This window comes from Lissotriton helveticus, chromosome 1_2 (genome assembly GCF_964261635.1).
Source record: "Lissotriton helveticus chromosome 1_2, aLisHel1.1, whole genome shotgun sequence".
NCBI classification, from domain to species: domain Eukaryota; kingdom Metazoa; phylum Chordata; class Amphibia; order Caudata; family Salamandridae; genus Lissotriton; species Lissotriton helveticus.
The window spans coordinates 389,808,147-389,830,962 of NC_136058.1; the positions used below are offsets into that span (position 1 = coordinate 389,808,147).

At 46.6% G+C, this 22,816-nt stretch overlaps 1 protein-coding gene across 1 annotated transcript in view; it reads right to left on the reverse strand.

The window, feature by feature from the left end:
* Positions 1–2,788: 2,788 nt before the first annotated feature.
* LOC144806190 (uncharacterized) overlaps positions 2,789–22,816 on the reverse strand; it is a 99,808-nt gene continuing 79,780 nt past the window's right edge. Inside the window, exon 2 of the mRNA XM_078672608.1 lies at positions 2,789–6,381. Within this exon, the coding sequence (XP_078528734.1) occupies positions 3,442–5,577 (2,136 nt within the window). The 5' untranslated portion in view covers positions 5,578–6,381 and the 3' untranslated portion in view covers positions 2,789–3,441. The remainder of the gene's footprint in view (positions 6,382–22,816) is intronic.

Sequence of the window (22,816 nt, forward strand, 5' to 3'; positions counted from 1 at the left end):
ACTCATATTTTTATTGTTGCCAAGTAAACAAAACATACGGATGTGCAGGGACTATTTGCACTAGCTTGCAACTTTTGTATTTGTAATTTCAGTTGGAAACACGGCTGGAATAAATTAATATACTGTGCGAGACAATGATATTACCTCCACTAGCCGAGCATTTCAATGTTTCTGTACTTTCTTACGAAATTTGCAATATTTCTATTTTATCTGCTACTGACTAAGGCAATAAGAAAATCTGAATGCGGTAGCGCTCTTTTGCATCATTTTAAAATTGTACTGCTAAGGAAATTAAATTTGGATGTGGTGATACTGTAGACTTGTTTATAATTTTGCTGCATTGCACTTTCAGCAAAATTTACATTAATAGCTCACACTTTAATCTGGAAATATGGCTATATTATGAGACACTGCGAGAAATTATGATCTTTTTTATTATCATCTGTATTAATGATTTCATCGGAGTACGGAAACTCATACACGGCTACACAGATATCCCCAACGCTTCCCCTAGGTGTCCTTACCTCTTGTTTGTTTGTGGACCACACTATTGTGGTTCTGCTGCCACCCCAGGACCCCCAGATTTTTTATGTATGTTCTAAGTTGTTAATTGTTTATATTGTTTTATCTATTTCTTTACCTATAGCATCACCCTGGGGACTGTATTGACTTCGCCTACCTCACTTGTTATGGGGCTGTAATAATTGGTCTGCATACATGCCACGTTTTTCTCCATATTGATTTATGATCTTTTGTTACATTATTGTACTCGCTGTTATCCTGTGTCAATATAAGTACTGTTGCATACTAGTGCATTGACTTCTAACTACATGAAAATACTAAGAAAGAAATAATGATTTTAGCATATTATTCCCTTCCGTGCTAACCGCCGCGGTAAACGGGTTAATTGTGCTTCCTTGTAGAAAATGTTATCGTTTTTATTAACTGAAATGAACATACTTTGACACCCTCATTTTGTTTGTTTTGGTAGCATTTTGATTTCCCTGGTGTAGTGGGCTTTCTGCCCATTACAGAGGCAAACTCCCGGTCTGTCGCTGGGGGAACGAGGAGCAGAAAGACTTCTTTGTCCCTTTTGGAGGGGAGCAATCAATGCCAGAGTGCAAAGCCTGCATCCATTTCTTTTGCCTCAATTGAAAAATCACTGGTGTCTAGTTGGCTTTCTAACCCCAACCTACAAAATCCCGGTGGGCCTGATTTGCGGCAACCGCCGCAATTGGGACAACCTTCTTATCTGCTCCCCGAAGACAGAAATACACTATTGCTCCTTATGCGGCAGGGGTATGGCTTGGTGCCAGGGTAGACTACAGGATCCTTTTGTTTTGGCAGCAATTTAAATTCCTTGGTGTATTGTGGGATTTCAGCCCAACACAGGGGCAAATTAGGGGCAAACTCCATGTCTGCCACTGTGGGGTGGGGGCCAGAATGACTTATTTGTCCCTTTTGGCCTGGGGTTGTGGCCAAAGCGAGAGTGCAAAGCCTGTATCCCTTTCTTTTGTCCCAAATGCAAAATCCCTAGTGTCTAGTGGCCTTCTATACCCCAGGTGCAGATTTGGGGCAACTTCTCCAATAGGGACAACCTTTCTAGCTGCCCTCAAAGGAACAGGAAGACACTATTGTCCCTTCTGGGGTGGGGGTATGGCTCGATGACACGGTAGGCTGCTCACTCCTTGTTTGTTTGGGGCTACCTTGAATTAAAGGTTGTTTAGTGGGCAAGCCTCCAATCTGTCCGGAAAGACTGTTTGCCCCATTCTGCCCCTGGGGGATAGATTGGGGGTATTCACCCCCAAGGGGTTGAATGTTGTGACTTTTTGGAGTGGGTGCATGACCAAGCCCATGGTGGGTACCCCTTTGTTTTTTTTTCACTGGTGTCTAGTGGGATTTTTCAATGCCCCCACCCGCCAACCGGAGGTAGAGTGAGACAAAACTCCAATCTGCCACCCCTGTGAGGGATTGTTTGCACCTTTTTGGGATGGGGCGTAGCCAAACTCCACCCATACCTTTTTTTACATTATTTGTGTTTCCCTGATGTCTAGTGGACATTCTGCCACCCCAGAGAGGGGCAGATCGGGTCTCACCCCAATCTACTCCTCAGGGGAGCAGGAAGCCTGCATTCTGTTGGAGTTTCAAAGGGAGCATAAGCCTTGCCTAAGGGGCTTTTACTCCATAGTCCTGGTATTTATTGTGTGGATTACTACTTGGTGATCGCTCTCATGTGGTGATTCCCAAGCAGGGATCCACTGGACAGAGATACAATTCAACAGGGGATATTCATCCCTTTCGAATGGTACCTCTCCCAAGACAGTCAGTGTTTGGGGGCTAAGATATGTCCCCAGAGCATGGATGCTGAAATGAGCCCATCGCCTTATATTACTTTCACTTTACATAATATGTCATAATCGCCCTGTACATCGATTGTCATTACAAAGAGATCAAAAAAGATCAGGCTTCTCTAGATGCTCTTCCCAAGCCGCCCAAACTAAAAATGAAATAAAGGAATATCTCAGGTGCGAAGCACAAGACGGTCCTTTATACCCCTGCCCAGTGTCGGCCAATGGCTGTCAGACACACTGAGGAGGGAGTCATATATTCAGCTTCTGTACTTAAAAGAGCAACAGAGTTGGGACACAGTGAGCAACATCTCAATCAGGCCACAAATCTTATTGAATCTGCCCCAGCGGTACTGTTTCACAAGATTAAAATTAGGTATAGAAACATGACATTATAAAAAAAAAACACAAAACTGTTAACCATGGCAATTGCAAATGACTTTAATTGCTAACTTAGCAGAAATTTGATGTATTGTCAAACTGACATTTCTGTAGAGCTTTTATGTTAGCAACAATCTTTGCAGCGTTTCTGGAATATGTTACAAGCTTTTCTTAATTAATCCTGCTGCACAAACTACAATACATTTTGTCTTGTGAAAAGCAAGTTTGAGTGAGCGTTAGAAACTTTTCTGCCACTCATGAAACTTAAACATTTTGCCAGGTGTGTGTTCCTTCCTCAAGGTGGTTGGGAAGATACTTCTGACCAAAGCTTTTCTGACTTTCAGAACAGTGATAAGGCTTTTCGCCTGTGTGCATTTGCTCATGTTTAGTGAGACTGGATTTGTAAGTTGAAGCTTTTCTTGCATTCAGGGCATAGATACATTTTTTCCAGTATGTATTCTCTCATGGTGAATAGGACGGGATTTGTCACTGAAGCTTTTTTGGACATTCCGAGCATGGATAAAGCTTTTTTCCGGTGTGCGTTCTTTGATGTTGAATGAGATGGAACTTGATATTGAAGCTTTTTTGGCACTCGGAGCTCGGATAAGGTTTTTGGCCAGTGTGTGTTTTCTCATGTTTAGTGAGACTGAATTTATAATTGAAGCTTTTCTGGCATTTAGAGCACTGATAAGGATTTTTGTCCAGTGTGGGTTCACACATGAGAAGTAAGATTGGCTTTGAGATTGAAGCTTTTCTGGCATTCAGAGCACTGATAAGGTTTTTCTCCGGTGTAGGTTCGCACATTGGAAGTAAGATTGCATTTGAGATTGAAGCTTTTCTGGCATTCAGAGCACCGATAAGGCTTTTCTCCAGTGTGTGTTCTGTCATGTTGAAGGAGAGTGTATTTGGAACTGAACCTTTTCTGGCTTTGGAAGCACCGAAAAGGCTTTCCCCCAGTGTGCATTCTCTCGTGTTTAGTGAGGCTGGATTTGTAACTAAAGTTTTTCTTCCATTCTGAGCACTGATAAGGTTTTTGCCCAGTGTGTGTTTTCTCATGTTCAGTGAGACTGAATTTACGATTGAAACTTTTCTGGCATTTAAAGCACTGATAAGGCTTTTCTCCAGTGTGTGTTCTGTCACGTTGAAGGAGAGCGCATTTGGAACTAAACCTTTTCTGGCATTGGAAGCACTGAAAAGGCTTTTCCCCAGTGTGCATTCTCTCGTGCTTAGTGAGGCTGGATTTGTAACTAAAGCGTTTCTGGCATTCAGAGCACTGATAAGGTTTTTCTCCAGAGTGGGTTCGCACATGGGAAGTAAGAATGGCTTTGAGATTGAAGCTTTTCTGGCATTCAGAGCACTGATATGGTTTTTCTCCAGTGTGTGTTCTGTCATGTTGAAGGAGAGTGCATTTGGAACTAAACCTTTTCTGGCATTGGAAGCACTGAAAAGGCTTTTCCCCAGTGTGCATTTTCTCGTGTTTAGTGAAGCTGGATTTGTAACTAAAGCGTTTCTGGCATTCAGAGCACTGATAAGGTTTTTGTCCAGTGTGTGTTTTCTCATGTTCAGTGAGACAGAATTTACGATTGAAACTTTTATGGCATTCAGAGCACTGATACATCTTTTGTCCAGTGTACATTATTTCAGGTAAAGTCAGGAGGGTGTTCTTACTGAAGCTTTGCTGGCATTTAGAGAACTGATAAAGTGTTTCTCCAAAGTGCGTCCTCTCATGTTGAATGAGACTGGAATTGTAAACAAAGGTTTTCTGGCATTTAGAACACTGATAAAGTTTTTCTCCAGAGTGTATTCTCTCATGTTGAGTGAGACTGAATTTATAACTAAAGCTTTTCTGGCATTTAGAGCACTGATAAGGTTTTTCTCCTGTGTGGGTTCGCATATGGGAATTGAGATTGGCTTTGTGATTGAAGCTCTTCTGGCATTCAGAGCACTGATAAGGTTTTTCTCCGGTGTGGGTTCGCACATGGGAAGTAAGATTGGCTTTGTGATTGAAGCTCTTCTGGCATTCAGAGCACTGATAAGGTTTTTCTCCAGTGTGTGTTCTGTCATGTTGAAGGAGAGTGTATTTGGAACTAAACCTTTTCTGGCATTGGAAGCACTGAAAAGGCTTTTCCCCAGTGTGTATTCTCTCATGTTTAGTGAGGCAGGATTTGTAACTAAAGTTTTTCTGGCATTTAGAGCACTGATACGGTTTTTGCCCAGTGTGTGTTTTTTCATGGTCAGTGAGACAAAATTTATAATTGAAGCTTTTCTGGCATTTGGAGCACTGATAAGGCTTTTCTCCAGTGTGCGTTCTTTCATGTTGAACAAGAGTGGATTTATAACTGAACCTTTTCTGGCATTCGGAGCACTGATAAGGCTTTTCTACAGTGTGCGTTCTTTCATGTTGAACAAGAGAGGATTTATAACTGAACCTTTTCTGGCATTTGGAGCACTGATAAGGCTTTTCTCCAGTGTGTGCTCTCTCATGTTGAACAAGAGTGGATTTGTAACTGAAAGTTTTCTGGCACTCAGAGCACTGATAAGGTTTTTGCGTAGTGTGCGTATTCTCATTGTGAGTGAAATTGATTCCATAGTTGACACTTTTCTGGCCTTCAGAAAACTGATTAAGTTCATGTCCAGTGTGGGTGCCCTCATGGTAAATAAGATTTATGCTATTACTGGCACTTTTCTGGTATGCAGAGCACTGATCAGAATTTTCCACAGTGTGGGTTCTTCCATGTTGAGGGATACTGGCTTCACAACTAAAGATTTTCCCACAATCAGTGTACATATAATATTTCTTTCTTGAGTTAATGTCCCCAAGTTGGGTTTTGTCTTGCATGCATGCCATTGTAAGACTGATGCTGATTCCAGTGTCATGGGATGTTTAGATAATGTACAGCATTAACCTCTCAAATAGACTGTTCATAATTGTCTTAAAACATTAATATAGTATGTTGCGTTCTGATATCCAGAATCAAAGAAGAACAGGCGGATGTTGTAGCACTAAAAGAGGATGCTTTAAATCTCAGTGCCTATGGTTTGCTGAAATACACAAAATACCTTTTTACAATAACTTCTTTAATAAGAGTGTGTATTTTTTGTTATTGTATTAATCATAAGAGTCTTCAGCCAGATGCGTATTCTCTCACATGGAGGTTACTGTGTTTTCTGACAATATTTCTGACGCTCTTTTGCATGGATTTGTTTTTGCTCAGTTAGGTCCTACAAGACAGGTCATCAGACTGAATTTGCAATAGATATTAATTTATTTTTAAAATTATTTTGCATGGATATTACTTTTCTCTGATTTACATCGTCATCTTGTAAAAAACAACACATCCAACGGAGTGAAAATATTATTGCAATTAGTGTTCGTGTTAATTGGAATCTGATTTGCATTTAAGAAGCTTTTCAGTTAAATGTTCCATATCTTTGTACTTTACAGCTCTGTGTAGCAAAATAAAATGTGTAGAATTAGAGAAATAAGTTGCACTCCTAGTAGTTTTTTTTCAGTTCCCAGTTCCCACACCTGCTTTTACAAATTGCTGCAAACTCAGAGCTCAGGGCCGTCCTTACTTTCTCAAAATTCGCATCCTTATGCTTTGAGGTTTTGCTGCACTGTCTTGCTTTGTCTGTCCATACTTCAAGTCACCTGCAGGATTAAAATTAAATAGTTATTAAGCACAAATATTAAAAAACAAATATTAAAAAGCTGAATCAAGAATGAAGTCATCATTTTCAGAAGTGTAAAGTAGTAGAAGTAAGGGAATGCTAATTCGATTTGCTTTTCTAATGGATTGTAATAACGGCATCTAGGTGTGTAACCTCTAGGACTAAGGCCACTAAGGACCCAGGCAGAAGAGTAACACCACAATGACCAGGATATTACTCCTCCAGAAGGTGGAGGAAAAGCCACGGACAAGTGGCACCCAGTTGGTGTCTCCTATGCTGATAGAGCACGGACTGACAGTATAGAGAGAGGTAAGATTCATGAGGCCAATGGAAGGGTTGGAAGGGAGAGCACAGAGGTGGAGACTGGTGGAGTGCGATGATGGGGAGATAAGTCAAGTTTGAGCAGAGGGCCAAAAGGGGGGAGGAAGAGAATGGAATTCATGAAGGGATGAGGTAGCTGGAGGAAGAAAGGAGCACCAGAAGAACTAGGAGCAGGGGAGCAGGTAAAGGAGTAGAAGGGAGGAGAGTGAAAGGAGTGAATGAAGAGACAAAAGGAATGGGATAGAGGAGAGAGCATAAAAGAGAGTGATAAATAAGAAGTGTGCTAGGAGAGAAAGAGTGGAGCGTTTTATGGGAAGCCTTGAGAAATGTGAAAGAGGGTAAAGAAAGAAGAAAGCATGTAGGGTGTAGGACAGAAGGAAACAAGATGGGGTAGAAGAAATCTAGGGGAGAGATAGGTAGGGGTAAGGTCAGGAAAGGGAGGGTGAAAGAAGAAGTGTGCTAGGAGAGAAGAGAGGAGGGTTTTGCGAGAAGCCTTGAGAAGGGGTAAGGTCAGGAAAGGGAGGGTTAGGGAAGAGGGACACTACAGAAATAACAGGGTGGCAGAGAACAGGGCAGAAGGAAAGGGAGTTGGGGAAGGATATGTTTGAGGGGAAGAAGTGGGAACAGATAGGCAGTATCAAGAAAAAAAAGTGTGAAAGTATAAAAGGGTTAGAGGGGAAGGGAAAGAAGGAGACTGCAGAGGGTGGAGGAAAGAAAAGTGGGGCAGAAGTAGGATTGTGGATGGTGGGAGTAAGTTAGAACAAAGAACTGATGGGAGTCTTGCTGGAGGGAACTGGTTTCCTGGGTGGGGTTGTAGCAATTTGAACTGGTAGAGAGGGCTGTGTGCTTTCTAAGGAGCTAATCGTGGTGCCATCATTGGCAGTGCTGGAAATTCAGCATGGAGCCTACCCTGTAGCTGTGTTAGTGCACCATAAAACATGTCCTGCAGCACACCCTCCTACTCGGGGATAGAGAATCAGAGCTGGGCCTGTGCACCCTAATCCTGCTCCGCAGCACCTCCTGCTGCTCCTTGAGTGAATCTCACCCACAGATTTGCCATGCACAGAAACGTATAGCTGTGCCAGTGCACCTCAATCCTACCCTGCAGCTCTTCCTGCTAATCATGCCCAAACAGCTGCGCCAATGAACCTCAATCCCGCCCTGCAGTCCTTCCTGCTAATCATGCAGAGAGATTTATACACAGCTGGCCGGTGCATGTGAATCTTGCTCGGCAGCACTTCATGCACTACAACCAGCACATAGCTCTGTCAACATCATTCTCTGCTATTCCTGCACTGATACACAAATACCGATGCCAATGCAACTCAGTCATTGCGTGATGTAATCCCTGCTCTCCAAAATACACACCTCTGCCAATGCACCCCAATCATGCCCTGCAGCACAACCTTTTTTCACACACACACACACACACACACACACACACACACACACACACACACACACACACACACACACACACACACACACATTCAGACCTCGGGTATCCAACACTATTTCAGCACTGAGGCTAACACAGCTCTGCCAGGTCACCTCAACCCAATCCTGATGTACCACCTGCCATGCCAGCACGCCAACACGCACAGCAGTCAGTACATCCCAGCTTTGCACTATATCACCCCATGCTATTCATGCACTAATAATGAAAGCTCCAACATAGCAGCACAATTCTGGAGAACCCCTTCCTATTCCTACACCGAGACTCACACACAGCTCAATCCCTTCCAATAGCTCACCTTGGAGATTAATCACTCTGATGTATGCCATGAGCTTCTCACTATGCAGTCCTAGAGAACAGCCTGATGTTCACAAACTGATAAAGACACACAGCCCCGGCAGTGTATCCCACTAATGACTTGCAATACAACAATCCCTCCAGTATTAAAACCGCTTGACAGCTCAGCAAGTCCGCCTCAAACCCGGCACTCCCATATCTCCCAACACACTCTAATCCTGACCACCATGAATTCAATATGTCAGCGCTGAGCCACAGCTCTTCAAGTGCTCTCAACTCCAACCTACAGCTCACCACGAGCGCAATCATTGAGTATCTAAGACTCAAGCACAGCTCTGCTAAAGACCTTCAGCTTCACACATTCAGCCACTGTTGTTACTTCAGCAGCATCATTCACACAACGCATGGCCAGTGTGCCTCATCTGTGGGCCTTTTACTATTCCACCAATGATGCCCAGACTTAACCAATGCAGCCCACTCTATGTGTCTGTCTTCTGCTGTTACACCAATGACATTCACAAGCAACCAAGGCAGTGTAGTATGACTCAATTCATATTCAGCTGCAAGTGAATCCACATATCCAGATCTTCTGTCAGAACGTCTTTCAAAGTCTAACTTAAGAGATGCTAAGGCCATTATCTGAATCTGTATTTTGTGGGAATCTGGTGATGACCCTCTGAGACTGACAACCCCAAAAAATCTCTAACTAGCCAGTCCCACACACCCACCCCAGGACAGAGGACTATACTGAAAGAGCTACTCATATGATGGGATTATGTTCTCACAGCAGGCTGTGCCTGGCATATGAGAGCTGCACATTAGTCATCTGTGCTTGCCCCTAGACAAATGTGCACCTCCCTCCACCTCCCTCCACCACCCTCCACCACCCTCCACCACCCTCACCCCCAGCTGAGCCCCAACTCTAATTTCAACACAAGGAGTCCAACACAGCATAGTTGATGGAGTACTTTCTCCTTGTGATGTAGAAAAAGCTACAAAGGTCTAGGGCTGGTGAGTCGTTTTAGTGATGGCGGGATTGCCCTGAAAAAAGAAAAGGTGCAAAACGTAATTAGGAGCACTGCCAGAAAGTTGAGGCAGAGAAACAGGGCACTGAGATAAAAAAAAGGGCAGTGAGAGAAAGATGCAACAAATAGAGAAAGAACGGGCACTGAGTGAAATAAGGGGCACAAACAATTTTAATGGGTACAACGAGAAAGAAGAGGCACAGAGCAAAAGAAGGGACAGAGAAAAAGGGCTCTAAGAGAAAGAAGAGACGCAGAAAGTAATAACATACTGAGAGAAAGATGAGACATATGTTGAAGGAAAGGAAACCAAGAAACTTGAAAAATTCAGAGAAAACGGGGCTCTGTGAGAAATCAGGGTTTTGTTTGGGCTGGGTGACTGCCTACTTCAAGAAATAATAACAGTCCCCATCAGGGTAAACCTTTCAAGTCATTAAATTAACCTGAACTCAACCCCTTATTAGCTATGGCAGAGCTATAGTATCTATGGTACTTAGGACAATGTGAAAAGTATTTATGCAGTAGCAACAAAGTAATATAGCCAAATTGTAAAAATATTTGCCTATCAAACTGTTAGAAACGGAGGTCACAAGTTGGCAGAGGAAGGTACCTTTGTCCAAATAGGGACCCTTCTTCCTAGTCACGGTAAGGGAGTTACACTCCTAAAATCTCTTTTTATTAGATGTTTAATGCACTTTGGGTTGATAGAGAGCAGTGCTCGACGTGCATGAAAAAAGTGTGGAGCTGTGATCCTGAGTCCAATGGGGGCGGTATCAGGGATTTTCGGGAGGAGATGGGGGCACATTTCGGTCAGGTAGCCGACTTCTTGGAGGCGGCGCTTGTGGGAAGCCAACACTTCACCTTGTGGTGAAAGCTTTTAAATAACTTTTATTTAACGAGACAGCCACATTTGACCAACAAACATTTTATCAAAAATTGAAGTAGAAATCCCAGTAAACTTTAACCATTTTCAAGAGGAAAGTCTCATCAGTTTCAACGAATACTTTTATTTGAGGCTGTTTCACAGCAACCTTTACACTGACGGCGCCTAAAATACTGTGAGAGCAGTTGTCTCAGTGGGATTGATTTGTAAGAATAAGCATCAAAGTTAAAAGAAACGTGCGGGCGCAAAAGTGAACACAACCGCCATCTGTTTCCAATTAACGCGACTGCGAGACAAGCAAATGTAAACAAGCGCGGGTACGATAATTGGAAACACATGGCGCCACTGCCACGCTCCCGCAAGGTGGATGCCGTACATGCACGAGTGCTCATTGGAAACAGTGCAGTACATGCACGAGTTTTCGAAAAAGTACAGCCCGATTCCAAGAGGTCATCTCCTAGCAGCACTTGTGCGCTGCTCTAGGCTAGACCTAAAAATGGCAATATGTCTGCCCACCTTGATTGGGAGGGCAGATATACAGCCATTTCTCTGATGATCCTTACTCTGTCAGGCCTTTGAAGAGGTTTGGCTATGGTGTGACAGGGTATTCATGGCCGTAGCTAAACCTATGGTCAGGCGGGGGGACATTATGTTGGCAGTAAGGATATTCCGTGGCTGTTGCAACAGGGTATTCTTACTGACAACATATAAATCAGGCCCTTTGTTTTTTTTCAATCCCAATCAACCACAGGAGTACACTTCTAAAGCCCGTAGCACCTCACAGGAGGCACTTAGAGACAAACAGTTTGTCAGGAAGAGGCACAGAGCAGGATTAAGTTTGAGTCCAGATGCCACTGTTCAGTTGGGAACTTCCAGGAAAAATTCTTTGGCAGCTTGATGTCTTTCTGTAGCCATACAGGAGTTCAGCCAATTGACCCTGGGAATCCACTTCTTTGTCCTGGGTACAGAAGGGAGTAGGTGCTGGTCTCGGGTTCCAGACAGCAGGTCCAGTCCTCTTCTGATCTTCAGCAGGTCCCAAAAGTGTTTTGAAGTGTGAGCCTTGACATGCCACATTTAAGCCAGGCATGAGCCTGTCCTGGGGGGTGACTCCTGGCCCCTCTCTAATCAATTGGGTAAATGTTCCCAGGCTACTTTAGATCTGCAAACGCGGCCAAAAAAATACAGAATACACACATGATTAAATATTTTATTTACTTCACTAACAAATAAAAAGGAAAACTCAAACTGTGGGAGGAATGGAGCTTTTCTTTATTCAATTTAGACCACTCATCATCCATACTATAATCTGTTTGATGTAAATGCTTTGATTGATTGATGCATTTGCACTGTTCCCATGATTCAATCGTAGGATACCAACTTAATTTTTAAATTCCAATTTCAAATTCCTTCACATTTACAGAACGATTTTAAATGTTCAATATTACATTTTGATTCTTAATCTATACACTATTGATCTGTTAATATTATTTCATATTCTGAGCAGTCACAGACCCCCTGATTAGGCTCCGCAGACCACCATGGGTTGCCGGACTACAGGAAAAGGACCACTTTCCTACGGGAAATATTTCAAACCTTTATCAAACTTTAAAAAAAAAATAGTACAAATATTTTAATGTTAAATGTAAAATTGTATTTTAAATGTAGGCCATTTTTTCAAATACATTTATTAATTGGTTTCATGTTTCAAGAACAGTACAACAATACTGAGGCAAAGCACACAAATATCGGCACCTTATTGGGCTGTATCAACAGAGTCCAACCCTCCACTCCATGTAGCGGTGAGCAGTAAAATTATCACAACTCAGGTATTTCCGTGTGAAATGTAGACCCAATGTTGAAAATGCTACATAATTAACTTAAGTTTTAATTAAATTTGGATTATTTATATATGTTAAATGACATTAAAACTATTTTTGTTAAAGGCTTAAAGAAAATCCCTTCTAAAGTTAAAAATGTCTATTATGTAGTAAAAATGATTTAAATTTACGTATGAAATGAATTTAAATTGAGGGCATTATTTTTGTATAAATTAAAGTCATAATGTACAAAAAAATGTAAACGTTAACATTTTATAATAAACTAATAATTATGTTTTAATCATATGTATAATTGCATAATTGTAACGTTAAAGTCATTTATATTTTTAAAAAGATAAAATATGTTAATTCAATTCAGCATTAGTACTGACAGACTTTTATTTTTAGCCCCTATATCCCTGGTACTCATAGTACGGCGTGCGGACTACCAGCGGCCCTGCAGGCCTTCAATGGCGGCCCACGGACCTTGTCTTGCAGTCTCCACATCCAGCATTAAACAAAGAAGATTACCGCAGGAGCATACATAGTGAATACGTATTCACTACCTCTGCTCCTGCGGCCATCTTCTGTGTTTACTGCTGGCCTCCGTGACCTCAGGGCACCTTCGGAAAGGTTTTCAAAAGGCCCTTTAAAAGTAAACTGTAGGGGCAGGCCGGGCAAGATGGCCGACCAGACAGAATTTGTCTCGGCTCCTGGTCCACGCTCGGATCCTGAACAACTACTTGCAGTTCTTTGGCGTCTTTTTGGTTGAAATTCAGGCAGCCGGCATGCTGATCATACGGGGCACACATTGAGCGTAGCAGATTACCAAAACCATGGTCTGGTACCCGGCGCGCAGCTCGCTTCCTGTGTCCAGCATTCACCACAAAATGGCATTCACCACCCCACGATAGAGGGGAGTGCCGGACATCCATTGAGAGCCGAGTGGCACTGCTACAGCAACCGGAAGAGACGATTGAGACAGAGGGACCGGATTCTCGCCCCTGTTCCCACCTAGATGCCGCACTAGTGGACTAAGCTGCACAAGTACTGGCGGGAGCGAAGATCCCCTAGTGGTGCGGGTGACTCCACGGCACCTGTCCGGTGCGTGGGGCAAGGCAGGGCAGCCAGGGATATACTGGTGACGTGGTTCAAGGTGTCCGCCAGAGAGTCGAGAGTGGCCGGCTCTTCCACCCACAGCCGCTAAGATCTCGTAGGGAGGCAGATCGCCGCGCTGCTCTCCATGCCAGCCACTGGGCTCACATCGGCTGAGAGGCCGCACTGACGCGGGAGTGATCAGGAGGGTATTGCCGTTCCTTTGGCAGCTCCAGCACCCGATACAAGTCCGGGTCAGCATATCATCGCGGATGGCAGATACCGGCCACATGCCGGACCTTAACATGGTGACCTCCCTCTGAGCAGGACCACAGATGCAGACCTCCTTGGCAGAGAGTGGCGTACAGACTCCTACTGGTGACCCCACAATGGCAACTACTGGATCCCAAGTGGCAACGCTGCCATAGGATTCCCCCTGTGGGCAGAGGGGCTGAGATCTGCATCTCTGCGAGACCCACGGTGAGGCAGCCTTTTTGGGAGTTCACAGGACTTTCCTCACCAGGGGCAAACCCTTCCTGTGGATACCACCCTGGTCCCTCCACAGCTTGTGCCACACTCGATAAGGTACGACCGGGGGGAAAATACACACGGTTCTATGCTGGATGCCTGGGCAAGCTAACATCTGAGTAGCTACGCCGGAGCATTGGGGGTGACTGCTCCTGGTCTCACTTTACGTACTCTGACCCTCAGCTGTCTCCCTACTTGTGAACAGAGTCTCTTCATCATCCGGCCCCTTCCCCCATGGTCACTGCTCACTGCCAGCTCCTACTTGCCCTTATGCCGTCAAAGAAGGGGACAACTAAAGCAACGCCTACAGTGTCTAATAACTTCACCCTGCCTGACAAGCGCCTGCCACCAGAATGAGAAGCGAACGTAGGCGCCATGGTTCTCAAAGACGATCTTCTAGCCACGCCACGTGACATTAAGGCAGAACTGTGTGATGAACTAAGTCAAGACCTCAGGGCCTCGCTTGATCAACTACGATCGGATCTCACTGGGCGACTCACTTCCCTACAACAGGATGTTCACTCCGTGGGCATGAGAGTAATGGACCTTGAAGCTCACATCCAAGACCTGGATAAACACTCTGAGGCTATGCGTGACGACATATGCTCTCTCCGAGACCAACTACACCAGACGCAACTCAAAGCTGAGGATCTTGAAAATAGGGCACGGAGGGAGAATCTGCACATCCGGGACCTGGAGGAGGGAGCGGAGGGACCGGACCTTGAAGCATTTTTGGAGGGTCTTTTCGCCGAGGTCCTTAGCCCAGAGACCACAAAAATAAAGCTAGACAGAGTGCATAGAGTCGCTGGCTTGGCGACCGGAGAGAAGATGCGACCACGAGACGTTCTTGCCAAATTCCACTCCTACTTTGCTAAGGAAGCCATGCTACTTGCCGCCAGGTAAAAGGGAGCGATCTCCTTCCAAGGCCACTCTTGTACCATCTTTCAGGACTTGGCTCCGGCTACACTCGCTAGGCGGCAGCTCTTTTGTCCCAGAACATCCACTATCATTGGACATACCCGTTTGGTCTCTTTCGAATTCAAGGATAAACAATGACACGTCTCAGATCTGCAAGAAGGGCTTGATCTCCTAGGCCTGCCCTCCGACTCTCTTGAACCCAGCCAGAATAAATCGCAAGCTCCATCGAAATCCAGGCCTCTGGCATATCAATGGTCCGTCGGCTCCCGGAGAGGCTGCAGATGAAGGCCTCGTACTCCCAGCAGCGATGATATCCAACTTCTGGTATACAACCTGGCGGCAGTGGCCGACTCTCTTGAGCCACTTCAGGACTGTGGCCCAGTGTAAAGTGCGTGCGTGGTGACTGGTGGAGAACGGCCACTTTTAGAAATTAGCATTTCTATGTACTGTGTGTCTGCCTGCCTGATGTGAGCTGCATGTCTGGCTTGTGATTGACAGGAGCTGAGGGGTGTGGGTGGTTCCAGGAGTCAAGGGGAGCAGGGGAATCAGTGAATAGAGAGATCTGCCAATTGGATTGGAGGGAAAAGTTGCACCTGGGGCCGGAATAGGAGCGAGCCTTCCCTCCACAATGCTGGCGCCGCCCCTGTGGTGTATCTGATCACTGAGCCCCCACCTGACAAAGGAGTGAGGAGCTGAGCAAAACAAAGTGCTCCAAAGCTCCCGCGAGCCAGTTCTGATTGGTATCGCCAAGCCCTGTGCTGTGACACAAAGGAAAAGGGCATATAAATACAGGGGCTGTGACCCCATAAAGTTGTTCAGTGTTCCTGTTCTGTTCCTGATCCTGAAGGAGGGGTGCTTACTGCTGCTGGGGCCCATGAGGAACCGCCATGGGGGCTGCCTCCCTGCTGGAGGGCCCTGTGTGCTGGTCCCTGGGCCATGCATTGCCCCCTGGACCTGGAAGACCAGTTTTGCTTGGATCCTTGGGCGGCCCTCTGAGCTCTTTTGCTTTTATTATAAAGACGGCTTTATATTTTGACTTGAGAGGGAGCCTAACCCTCATTTGCCGCGTTTCACCGCCACAGCTCCGAGCTGCATATGGTCTCCGAGTGAATCCCCAGCGTAGGGATTCCCCCACCATAGCTAGGATTGGGTGGGTGCCCACCACGCTTTTATTCCGCAAATTATATTGATAGCAATTGCAGGTGCCCTCCCCGCATCTTGGAGGAAATCGCCGCCACTGGCCCGAGTCACTGAGGACGCCGAAAACGGGATGTTAGGCACCGTGTTGTCTGATGTGGGGTGGGACTTTCACTTTCACGAGAGAAGCCAGGGCCCACAGAATTGCGGAGTCCAGGGTCCCAGGTGGGGGCCCGGGTGAAGAAACCAAAGACGCAGCAGGGAGGAGTCATGTCCGGTGAGTGGAGCTGGTGGGAAGGTGGTTCCTATCGAGGCACGCTATCGGTGCCTGCCCCATGGTGTGCACCCAAGGCACCGGGTTGGTACCTGAGCGGCCCCGACAGAGAACAGGCCACTCCCATGTTGCTGGGCATGTCTTGTTTCCAGAGCCTGTGTGCCTCCAACGTGGGGCAAGATATTTTAAAGGTCCCGTTGGGGCCAGAGGGCCCCGTAGTGCCAGGCCCTAATGTTGATTTCCAGCAGCCCCGCTTGCTAGAGGGCAGCTGCTACGTTCGTGGAGCATGGTTGGTTGGAGAGCCCCAAAAGAGGCCCCGAGGGCACCGTTGTGCCAGGGCCTAATTGAGTATTCCCAGCTGCCCTGCGAGCTCGCAGGTAGCTGCAATGTTTTTGCGCAGTTTTATTTTAGAGAGATCCTGAAGGGAAACAGAAGAGTTGCAATGGTGCCAAGTCTACAGTTATTTACAGATGCGCAGAACTTAGTGCCAGCTGCTACGTTTAGGTTTGCGCAGTGGCACACCCTTGACTTCCGCTGCATAGGCAGCCACCTTGACTTTTGGACATATGGCATTTGAGCCCCTTAGAGATGGACAGGGGGACTATTAGGTTTGTAGGGCGCCAGGCCATAATGTGATTTGTGTGGTGCTAGGAAATGTAATATATGTACTATGTTTTATGCACCATGTTTTATGCACCATGTTTTATACCTCTAAATGTGTTTTTATGATTATGAGGTTTTACATACTGTGTTATGTTTTAGTTTATTTCCTACTGTGGTTTAGGTATGAGTTATTCCCTACTGCGGTATGTTAGTACGTTTATTTCCTAATGCGAGTTATGCTTAGGAGATTACGGTTTACTATGTTTAGGCTTATGAGGTTGGCGCTAAGATATTTCTCACCTGATATTTTTATTTGAAGAGTTGTATATAGCGCTGGCTCGACCCGAAGGTATCAGAGCACTTTACATGAGGAATCGAAGTATTACAAGTTACAAATTACATCTGTTACCAGAGCATAGTAAAACATAGGCAAAACAACAGTGTTACAGTAATTCGTCGAAGGGAGGGGAAGAAAGGAGACAGGGCAGGGAGACGGGTAGAATAGTGTCCAATGTCCGGCTGGGTAGGTGACGGCTGGGGTGGTAAGCCAGGGCAGATCTCCTCTATAGCTGTCTAGCAGCTCCACCAGGCATCGGCCATGTTGCTCAGGTCTCAGCGGTCAGGGAAAACAAGGTTACATTAGTTACGGCGGCATCAACGAGACGGGGAGAACAGTGCCCAATGTCAGTCTGGGTAGGTGACAGCCGAGGTGGTAAGCCAGGGCAGATCTCCTCCATAGCTGTCTAGAAGCTCCACCAGGCACCAGCCATGTTGCTCCGGTCTCAGCGGTCAGGGAAAAATAAGGTTACCATAGTTACAGTTGCATAGTCAAACACAGAAGAAACAAGTCCCCAATAGATGAATAGAGGGAATGGAGGGGTGAGGGGAGGGGCGGCAGTGACAGGGGACTAAGAAGCAGTACAGTTCTGGCAGATCGGCAGTGGTAGAGAAATACCTTGTGGGGGCCCAGGAAGTAAGAGTAAATGGGTCCATAGCTCAGATGGGGCCACACTGTCATTTAGTCCAGTGCCAAGATTAAGCCTTAGGTCATCTCGGTCCAGGTTTCTGCACTATCGGGTCAGAAGTGCGTGGATACTGAGTGGAATATCAGGTTTCCACTAGGCGGGCGCAATCTTATATGCAGGGAGATCAGAGTCAATGAAGATGCTCGTTATTGTACCCAGATAACATATGAGCAGCTGGCAAGTGAAGAGTTAAGGATGTGGGATAATGGGATGGTGGCGGCTTTTTAATGTTTTATCATGGTGAGTCATTGGGCCCTGGTTCTATCTTAGACTGTACACACACATGGGCTCTACTCCATCTGCACAGGTCCAGACTACGATCCGCGATGTAAAGTATAGCTATGTTAGGAGGGGCGGGGTGGTCACTTCACTTAGATGGCAGTCCTATCGGATCGTGGAATGTGAAGGGCCTTAACTTCCCCCAGATGCGCCAAAAGGTCTGTAACTATCTCATTGATCATCACATAGACATAGTGGCTCTTCAGGAGACTCATCTCGCTACGGCCGAGGACACCCACTTCCAAGACATACAATACCCTTAAATATACAGAGCCTCCGCTCTTACTAAACACAGAGGAGTGGAGCTCCTCTTTCATACCTCCACCAAGTTCCAGCTCCTTGACGTCCAGACTGACAGTTAGAGACGCTTAGTCATGGTTAAAGGCTCTCTAAAAGGCACATTATGCACTTTTGTGGCAATATATGTCCCAAATACAGGTCAGACAGCTTTCTTACACACATTAGTTGAGAAGGTACAGGACTTTGCAGAGGGACCAATGTTCCTAATGAGTGATTTTAATCTCACTTGGCAACCACACTTTGATAGCACTCATCCAACCAGGGCGGACACAGGCTCCTTCTCCACAGACTCTCAGCAGAAGCTGCAAGATTTAGGCCTCGTGGACGCCTGGTGTGCTCTCCACACTCAGACACGTGACTTTACATTCTACTCACACATACACCACACATATTCTAGACTGGACTACATCTTTATCAGTCAGAACCTTCTGGGAGCACTCTAGACAGCCAAGATATTCCCCATCTCCGTCTTGGACAACAGCCTCGTGGCGATCCACTTTCTATGGAGCAATATTGCCTCCACTAGTCCCAAGTGGTATTTTCCTGCTTCCTTTACCAGAGATAGGGTGGACTGCACATAACTGAGAGAATCAATTACACATTTTTTAAGTTGAATCACCCCTACGATACATCTACATACAATAATTGGGACATGTTTAAAGCAGTGTTCCGGGGGAAATGCATTGTCCTTAATTCTACCCTGAACAAACAACGGATCAAGGAGAGGGAGGCCCAGGAAACAGAACTAGCCACTGCTGAGTCCTCTCATAAAGCTAACCCTACTAGAGGTACACTTTGAACTCTCACTGCACTAAGGGCAAACTCCGAGCCATCTATAACAATAGGGCTGAATTCACTCTCCTTAAACTACGACAATTTTGGTACTCACAGGGGAATAAGATTGGTAAACATCTCGCTCTGCAGCTCAAGGAAAAGGGGGAAAGGGAATACATAGGAGGTATACGAAGGGCCGATGAGGTCGTGACATACAAAGATGAGGACAAAGCCGCCCTCTTTAGTTCCTTCTATGAGACCTTATACACTAAGGACCAGCTAGATCCATGCACACAACTCGACTATCTCCAGACATTACAGTTCCCGCAAGTATCGCCAGAGTGGAATGACAAGCTTACTGCCACTATCATGCCCGGGCAAATAGCCGCCGCCATAAAGGCTCTCAAACCACATAAGGCCCGGGCCCAGGTGGATATACAGCCCGCTTTTATAAAACGTTTGCCCTAGACCTCATTCCCCGCCTCACTCAGCTCTTTAATAAGATGGCAGAGGGGGGGGCGTCCCCTAGCTCAATGGCTGAGGAGGTGATCACAATCATACCTCAGCAAGGAAAGGACCCGCAACTGTGCCCATCCTACCGCCCTATTGCCCTTTTAAACTTGAATGCGAAGCTCTACTCCTCTATTCTGGTGACCTGACTGAACAACCTCATGCCCCAGCTTATCCACCCCAACCAATCGGGATTCATTAAAGGTCGAAAGACACATGACAACACTCGGCGCATAGTGCATCTTATTGAGAAAGCTAACAGAAAACACATCACTGCAGTACTAGTTGGGTTAGACGCCGAGAAGGCTTTTGATCGAGTGGACTGGAGGTTCTTTTTTACCACACTAACAAGATTTGGGTTTGATGCTAAATTCCTTACTATGCTTCGGACCAACTACATTCAACCTTCTTCTAGGGTACAGGTGAACGGAATTCACTCAGAACTCTTTTCCCACACCGAGGCACCCGCCAGGGCTGCCCTCTCTTGCCCCTATTATTTGGCATCAGCATATAGCCCCTAGCGATGTTCATTAGGGCAAACCCAGAGATTAATGGAATCCCCTTTAGCGGCATCCAACATAAAATATCACTCTTTGCAGTTGACGTGCTACTTTCCATCACTGAACCGCCCTGGTCCCTGCCCCCACTGCGTCTGGAATTGGCCCACTTCGAGGTGGTTGCGGGGTTCGAAATCAACATGGGCAAGTCCTATATACTCAATCTTACCCTACCGGAATCTGAGGCCCTAGAATCACAACCCCCCCCCCCCTCCAGTAGACTTCCACTTCACTCCTACACTTGGGGGTCCAGTTGACGCCTCACGTGGAAGGGCACTTTCGGGCTAACTTCTCACCCGTACACAATCAGACTTAGCAAATAGGAAGCCCCTCTTCAAATCTTGGCTGGGATGCATCCACGCTGTTAAAAGGACACTCCTCCCCAAACTTTTATACTTATTCCAGGCCCTACCAATAGAACTGGAAAGAGACTTCCTCCAGTGAAGAGTCAGGCACAGAGGAGAAAGACAGACAGTGAAGAGTCAGGCACAGAGATGAGGCAGGCAGTGAAGAGTCAGGCACCGAGAGGAGGCAGGCAGTGTAGAGTCGGGCACAGAGAGGACAAGACAGTGAAGAGTAAGGCACAGAGAGGAGGCAGACGGTGAAGAGTCAGGAAGAGAGGAGACAGACAGCGAAGAGTCAGGCACAGAGAGGAGACAGGCAGTGAAAAGTTAGGTACAGAGATGAGGCAGACAGTGAAGAGTAAGGCACAGAGAGGGGGCAGACAGTGAAGAGTCAGGTAGAGTTGAGGCAGACAGTGAAGACTGAGGCATAGAGGAGGCAGACAGACAGTAAAGAGTCTGGCACAGAGGAGGCAGACAGATAGTGAAGAGTCTGGCACAGAGAGGAGGCAGACAGACAGTGAAGGGTCAGGCACAGAGAGGAGACAGACAGCAAAGAGTCAGGCACAGAGAGGAGACAGACAGTGAAGAGTCAGACACAGATGAGGCAGGCAGTGAAGAGTCAGGCACGGAGATGAGGCAGACAGTGTAGAGTCAGGCACAGAGAGGAGGCAGGCAGTGAAGAGTCAGGCACAGAGAGGAGACAGACAGTGAAGAGGCAGGCACAGAGAGGAGGCAGACGGTGAAGAGTCAGGAAGAGAGGAGACAGACAGCGAAGAGTCAGGCACAGAGAGGAGACAGGCAGTGAAAAGTTAGGTACAGAGATGAGGCAGACAGTGAAGAGGCAGGCACAGAGAGGAGACAGAGAGTGAAGAGGCAGGCACAGAGAGGAGGCAGGCAGTGGAGAGTCAGGCAGAGATGACGCAGGCAGTGAAGAGTCAGGCACAGAGAGGAGACAGACAGCGAAGAGTCAGGCACAGAGGAGGCAGACAGAGAGCGAAGAGTCAGGCACAGAGAGGAGACAGGCAGTGAAGAGTCAGGCACAGAGAGGGGGCAGACAGACAGTGAAGAGTCAGGCACAGAGAGGAGACAGACAGTGAAGAGTCAGGCACAGAGAGGAGACAGACAGTGAAGAGTCAGGCACGGAGATGGGGCAGACAGTGAAGAGTCAGGCACAGAGAGGAGACAGAGAGTGAATAGGCAGGCACAGAGAGGAGACACAGAGTGAAGAGGCAGGCACAAAGAGGAGACAGACAGTGAAGAGTCAGGCACAGAGAGGAGACAGACAGTGAAGAGTCAGGCACAGAGATGACGCACGCAGTAAGGAGTCCGGCACAAAGAGGAGACAGACAGTGAAGAGTCAGGAAGAGAGGAGACAGACAGCGAAGAGTCAGGCACAGAGAGGAGACAGACAGCAAAGATTCAGGCACAGAGGAGGCAGACAGACAGTGAAGAGTCTGGCACAGAGGAGGCAGACAGACAGTGAAGAGTCTGGCACAGAGAGGGGGCAGACAGACAGTGAAGAGTCAGGCACAGAGAGGAGACAGACAGTGAAGAGTCAGGCACAGAGATGAGGCAGACAGTGAAGAGTCAGGGAGAGAGAGGAGAAAGACAGTGAAGAGTCAGGCACAGGGAGGAGACAAGACAGTGAAGAGTGAGACACAGAGTTGAGACAGACAGTGAAGAGTCAGGCACAGAGAGGAGACAGTGAAGAGTCAGGCACAGAGAGGAGGCAGACAGTGAAGAGTCAGGCACAGAGATGAGGCAGACAGTGAAGAGTCAGGCACAGAGATGAGGCAGACAGTGAAGAGGCAGGGAGAGAGAGGAGAAAGACAGTGAAGAGTCAGGCACAGAGAGGAGACAGTGAAGAGTCAGGCACAGAGAGGAGGCAGACAGTGAAGAGTCAGGGAGAGAGAGGAGACAGACAGTGAAGAGTCAGGGAGAGAGAGGAGACAGACAGTGAAGAGTCAGGCACAGAGATGAGGCAGACAGTGAAGAGGCAGGGAGAGAGAGGAGAAAGACAGTGAAGAGTCAGGAAGAGAGGAGACAAACAGTGAAGAGTCAGGCACAGAGAGGAGACAGACAGTGAAGAGTCAGGAACAGAGAGGAGACAGACAGTGAAGAGTCAGGAACAGAGAGGAGACAGACAGTGAAGAGTCAGGCACAGATAGGAAACAGGCAGTGAAGGGCCGCTCCCCATAGTGGTGACATTTATTTCTTGGGCTCACGAGGCCCCAAGGGGGGGCATTTTGTCTACAGAGCCTGCCAGGCTCCCTGC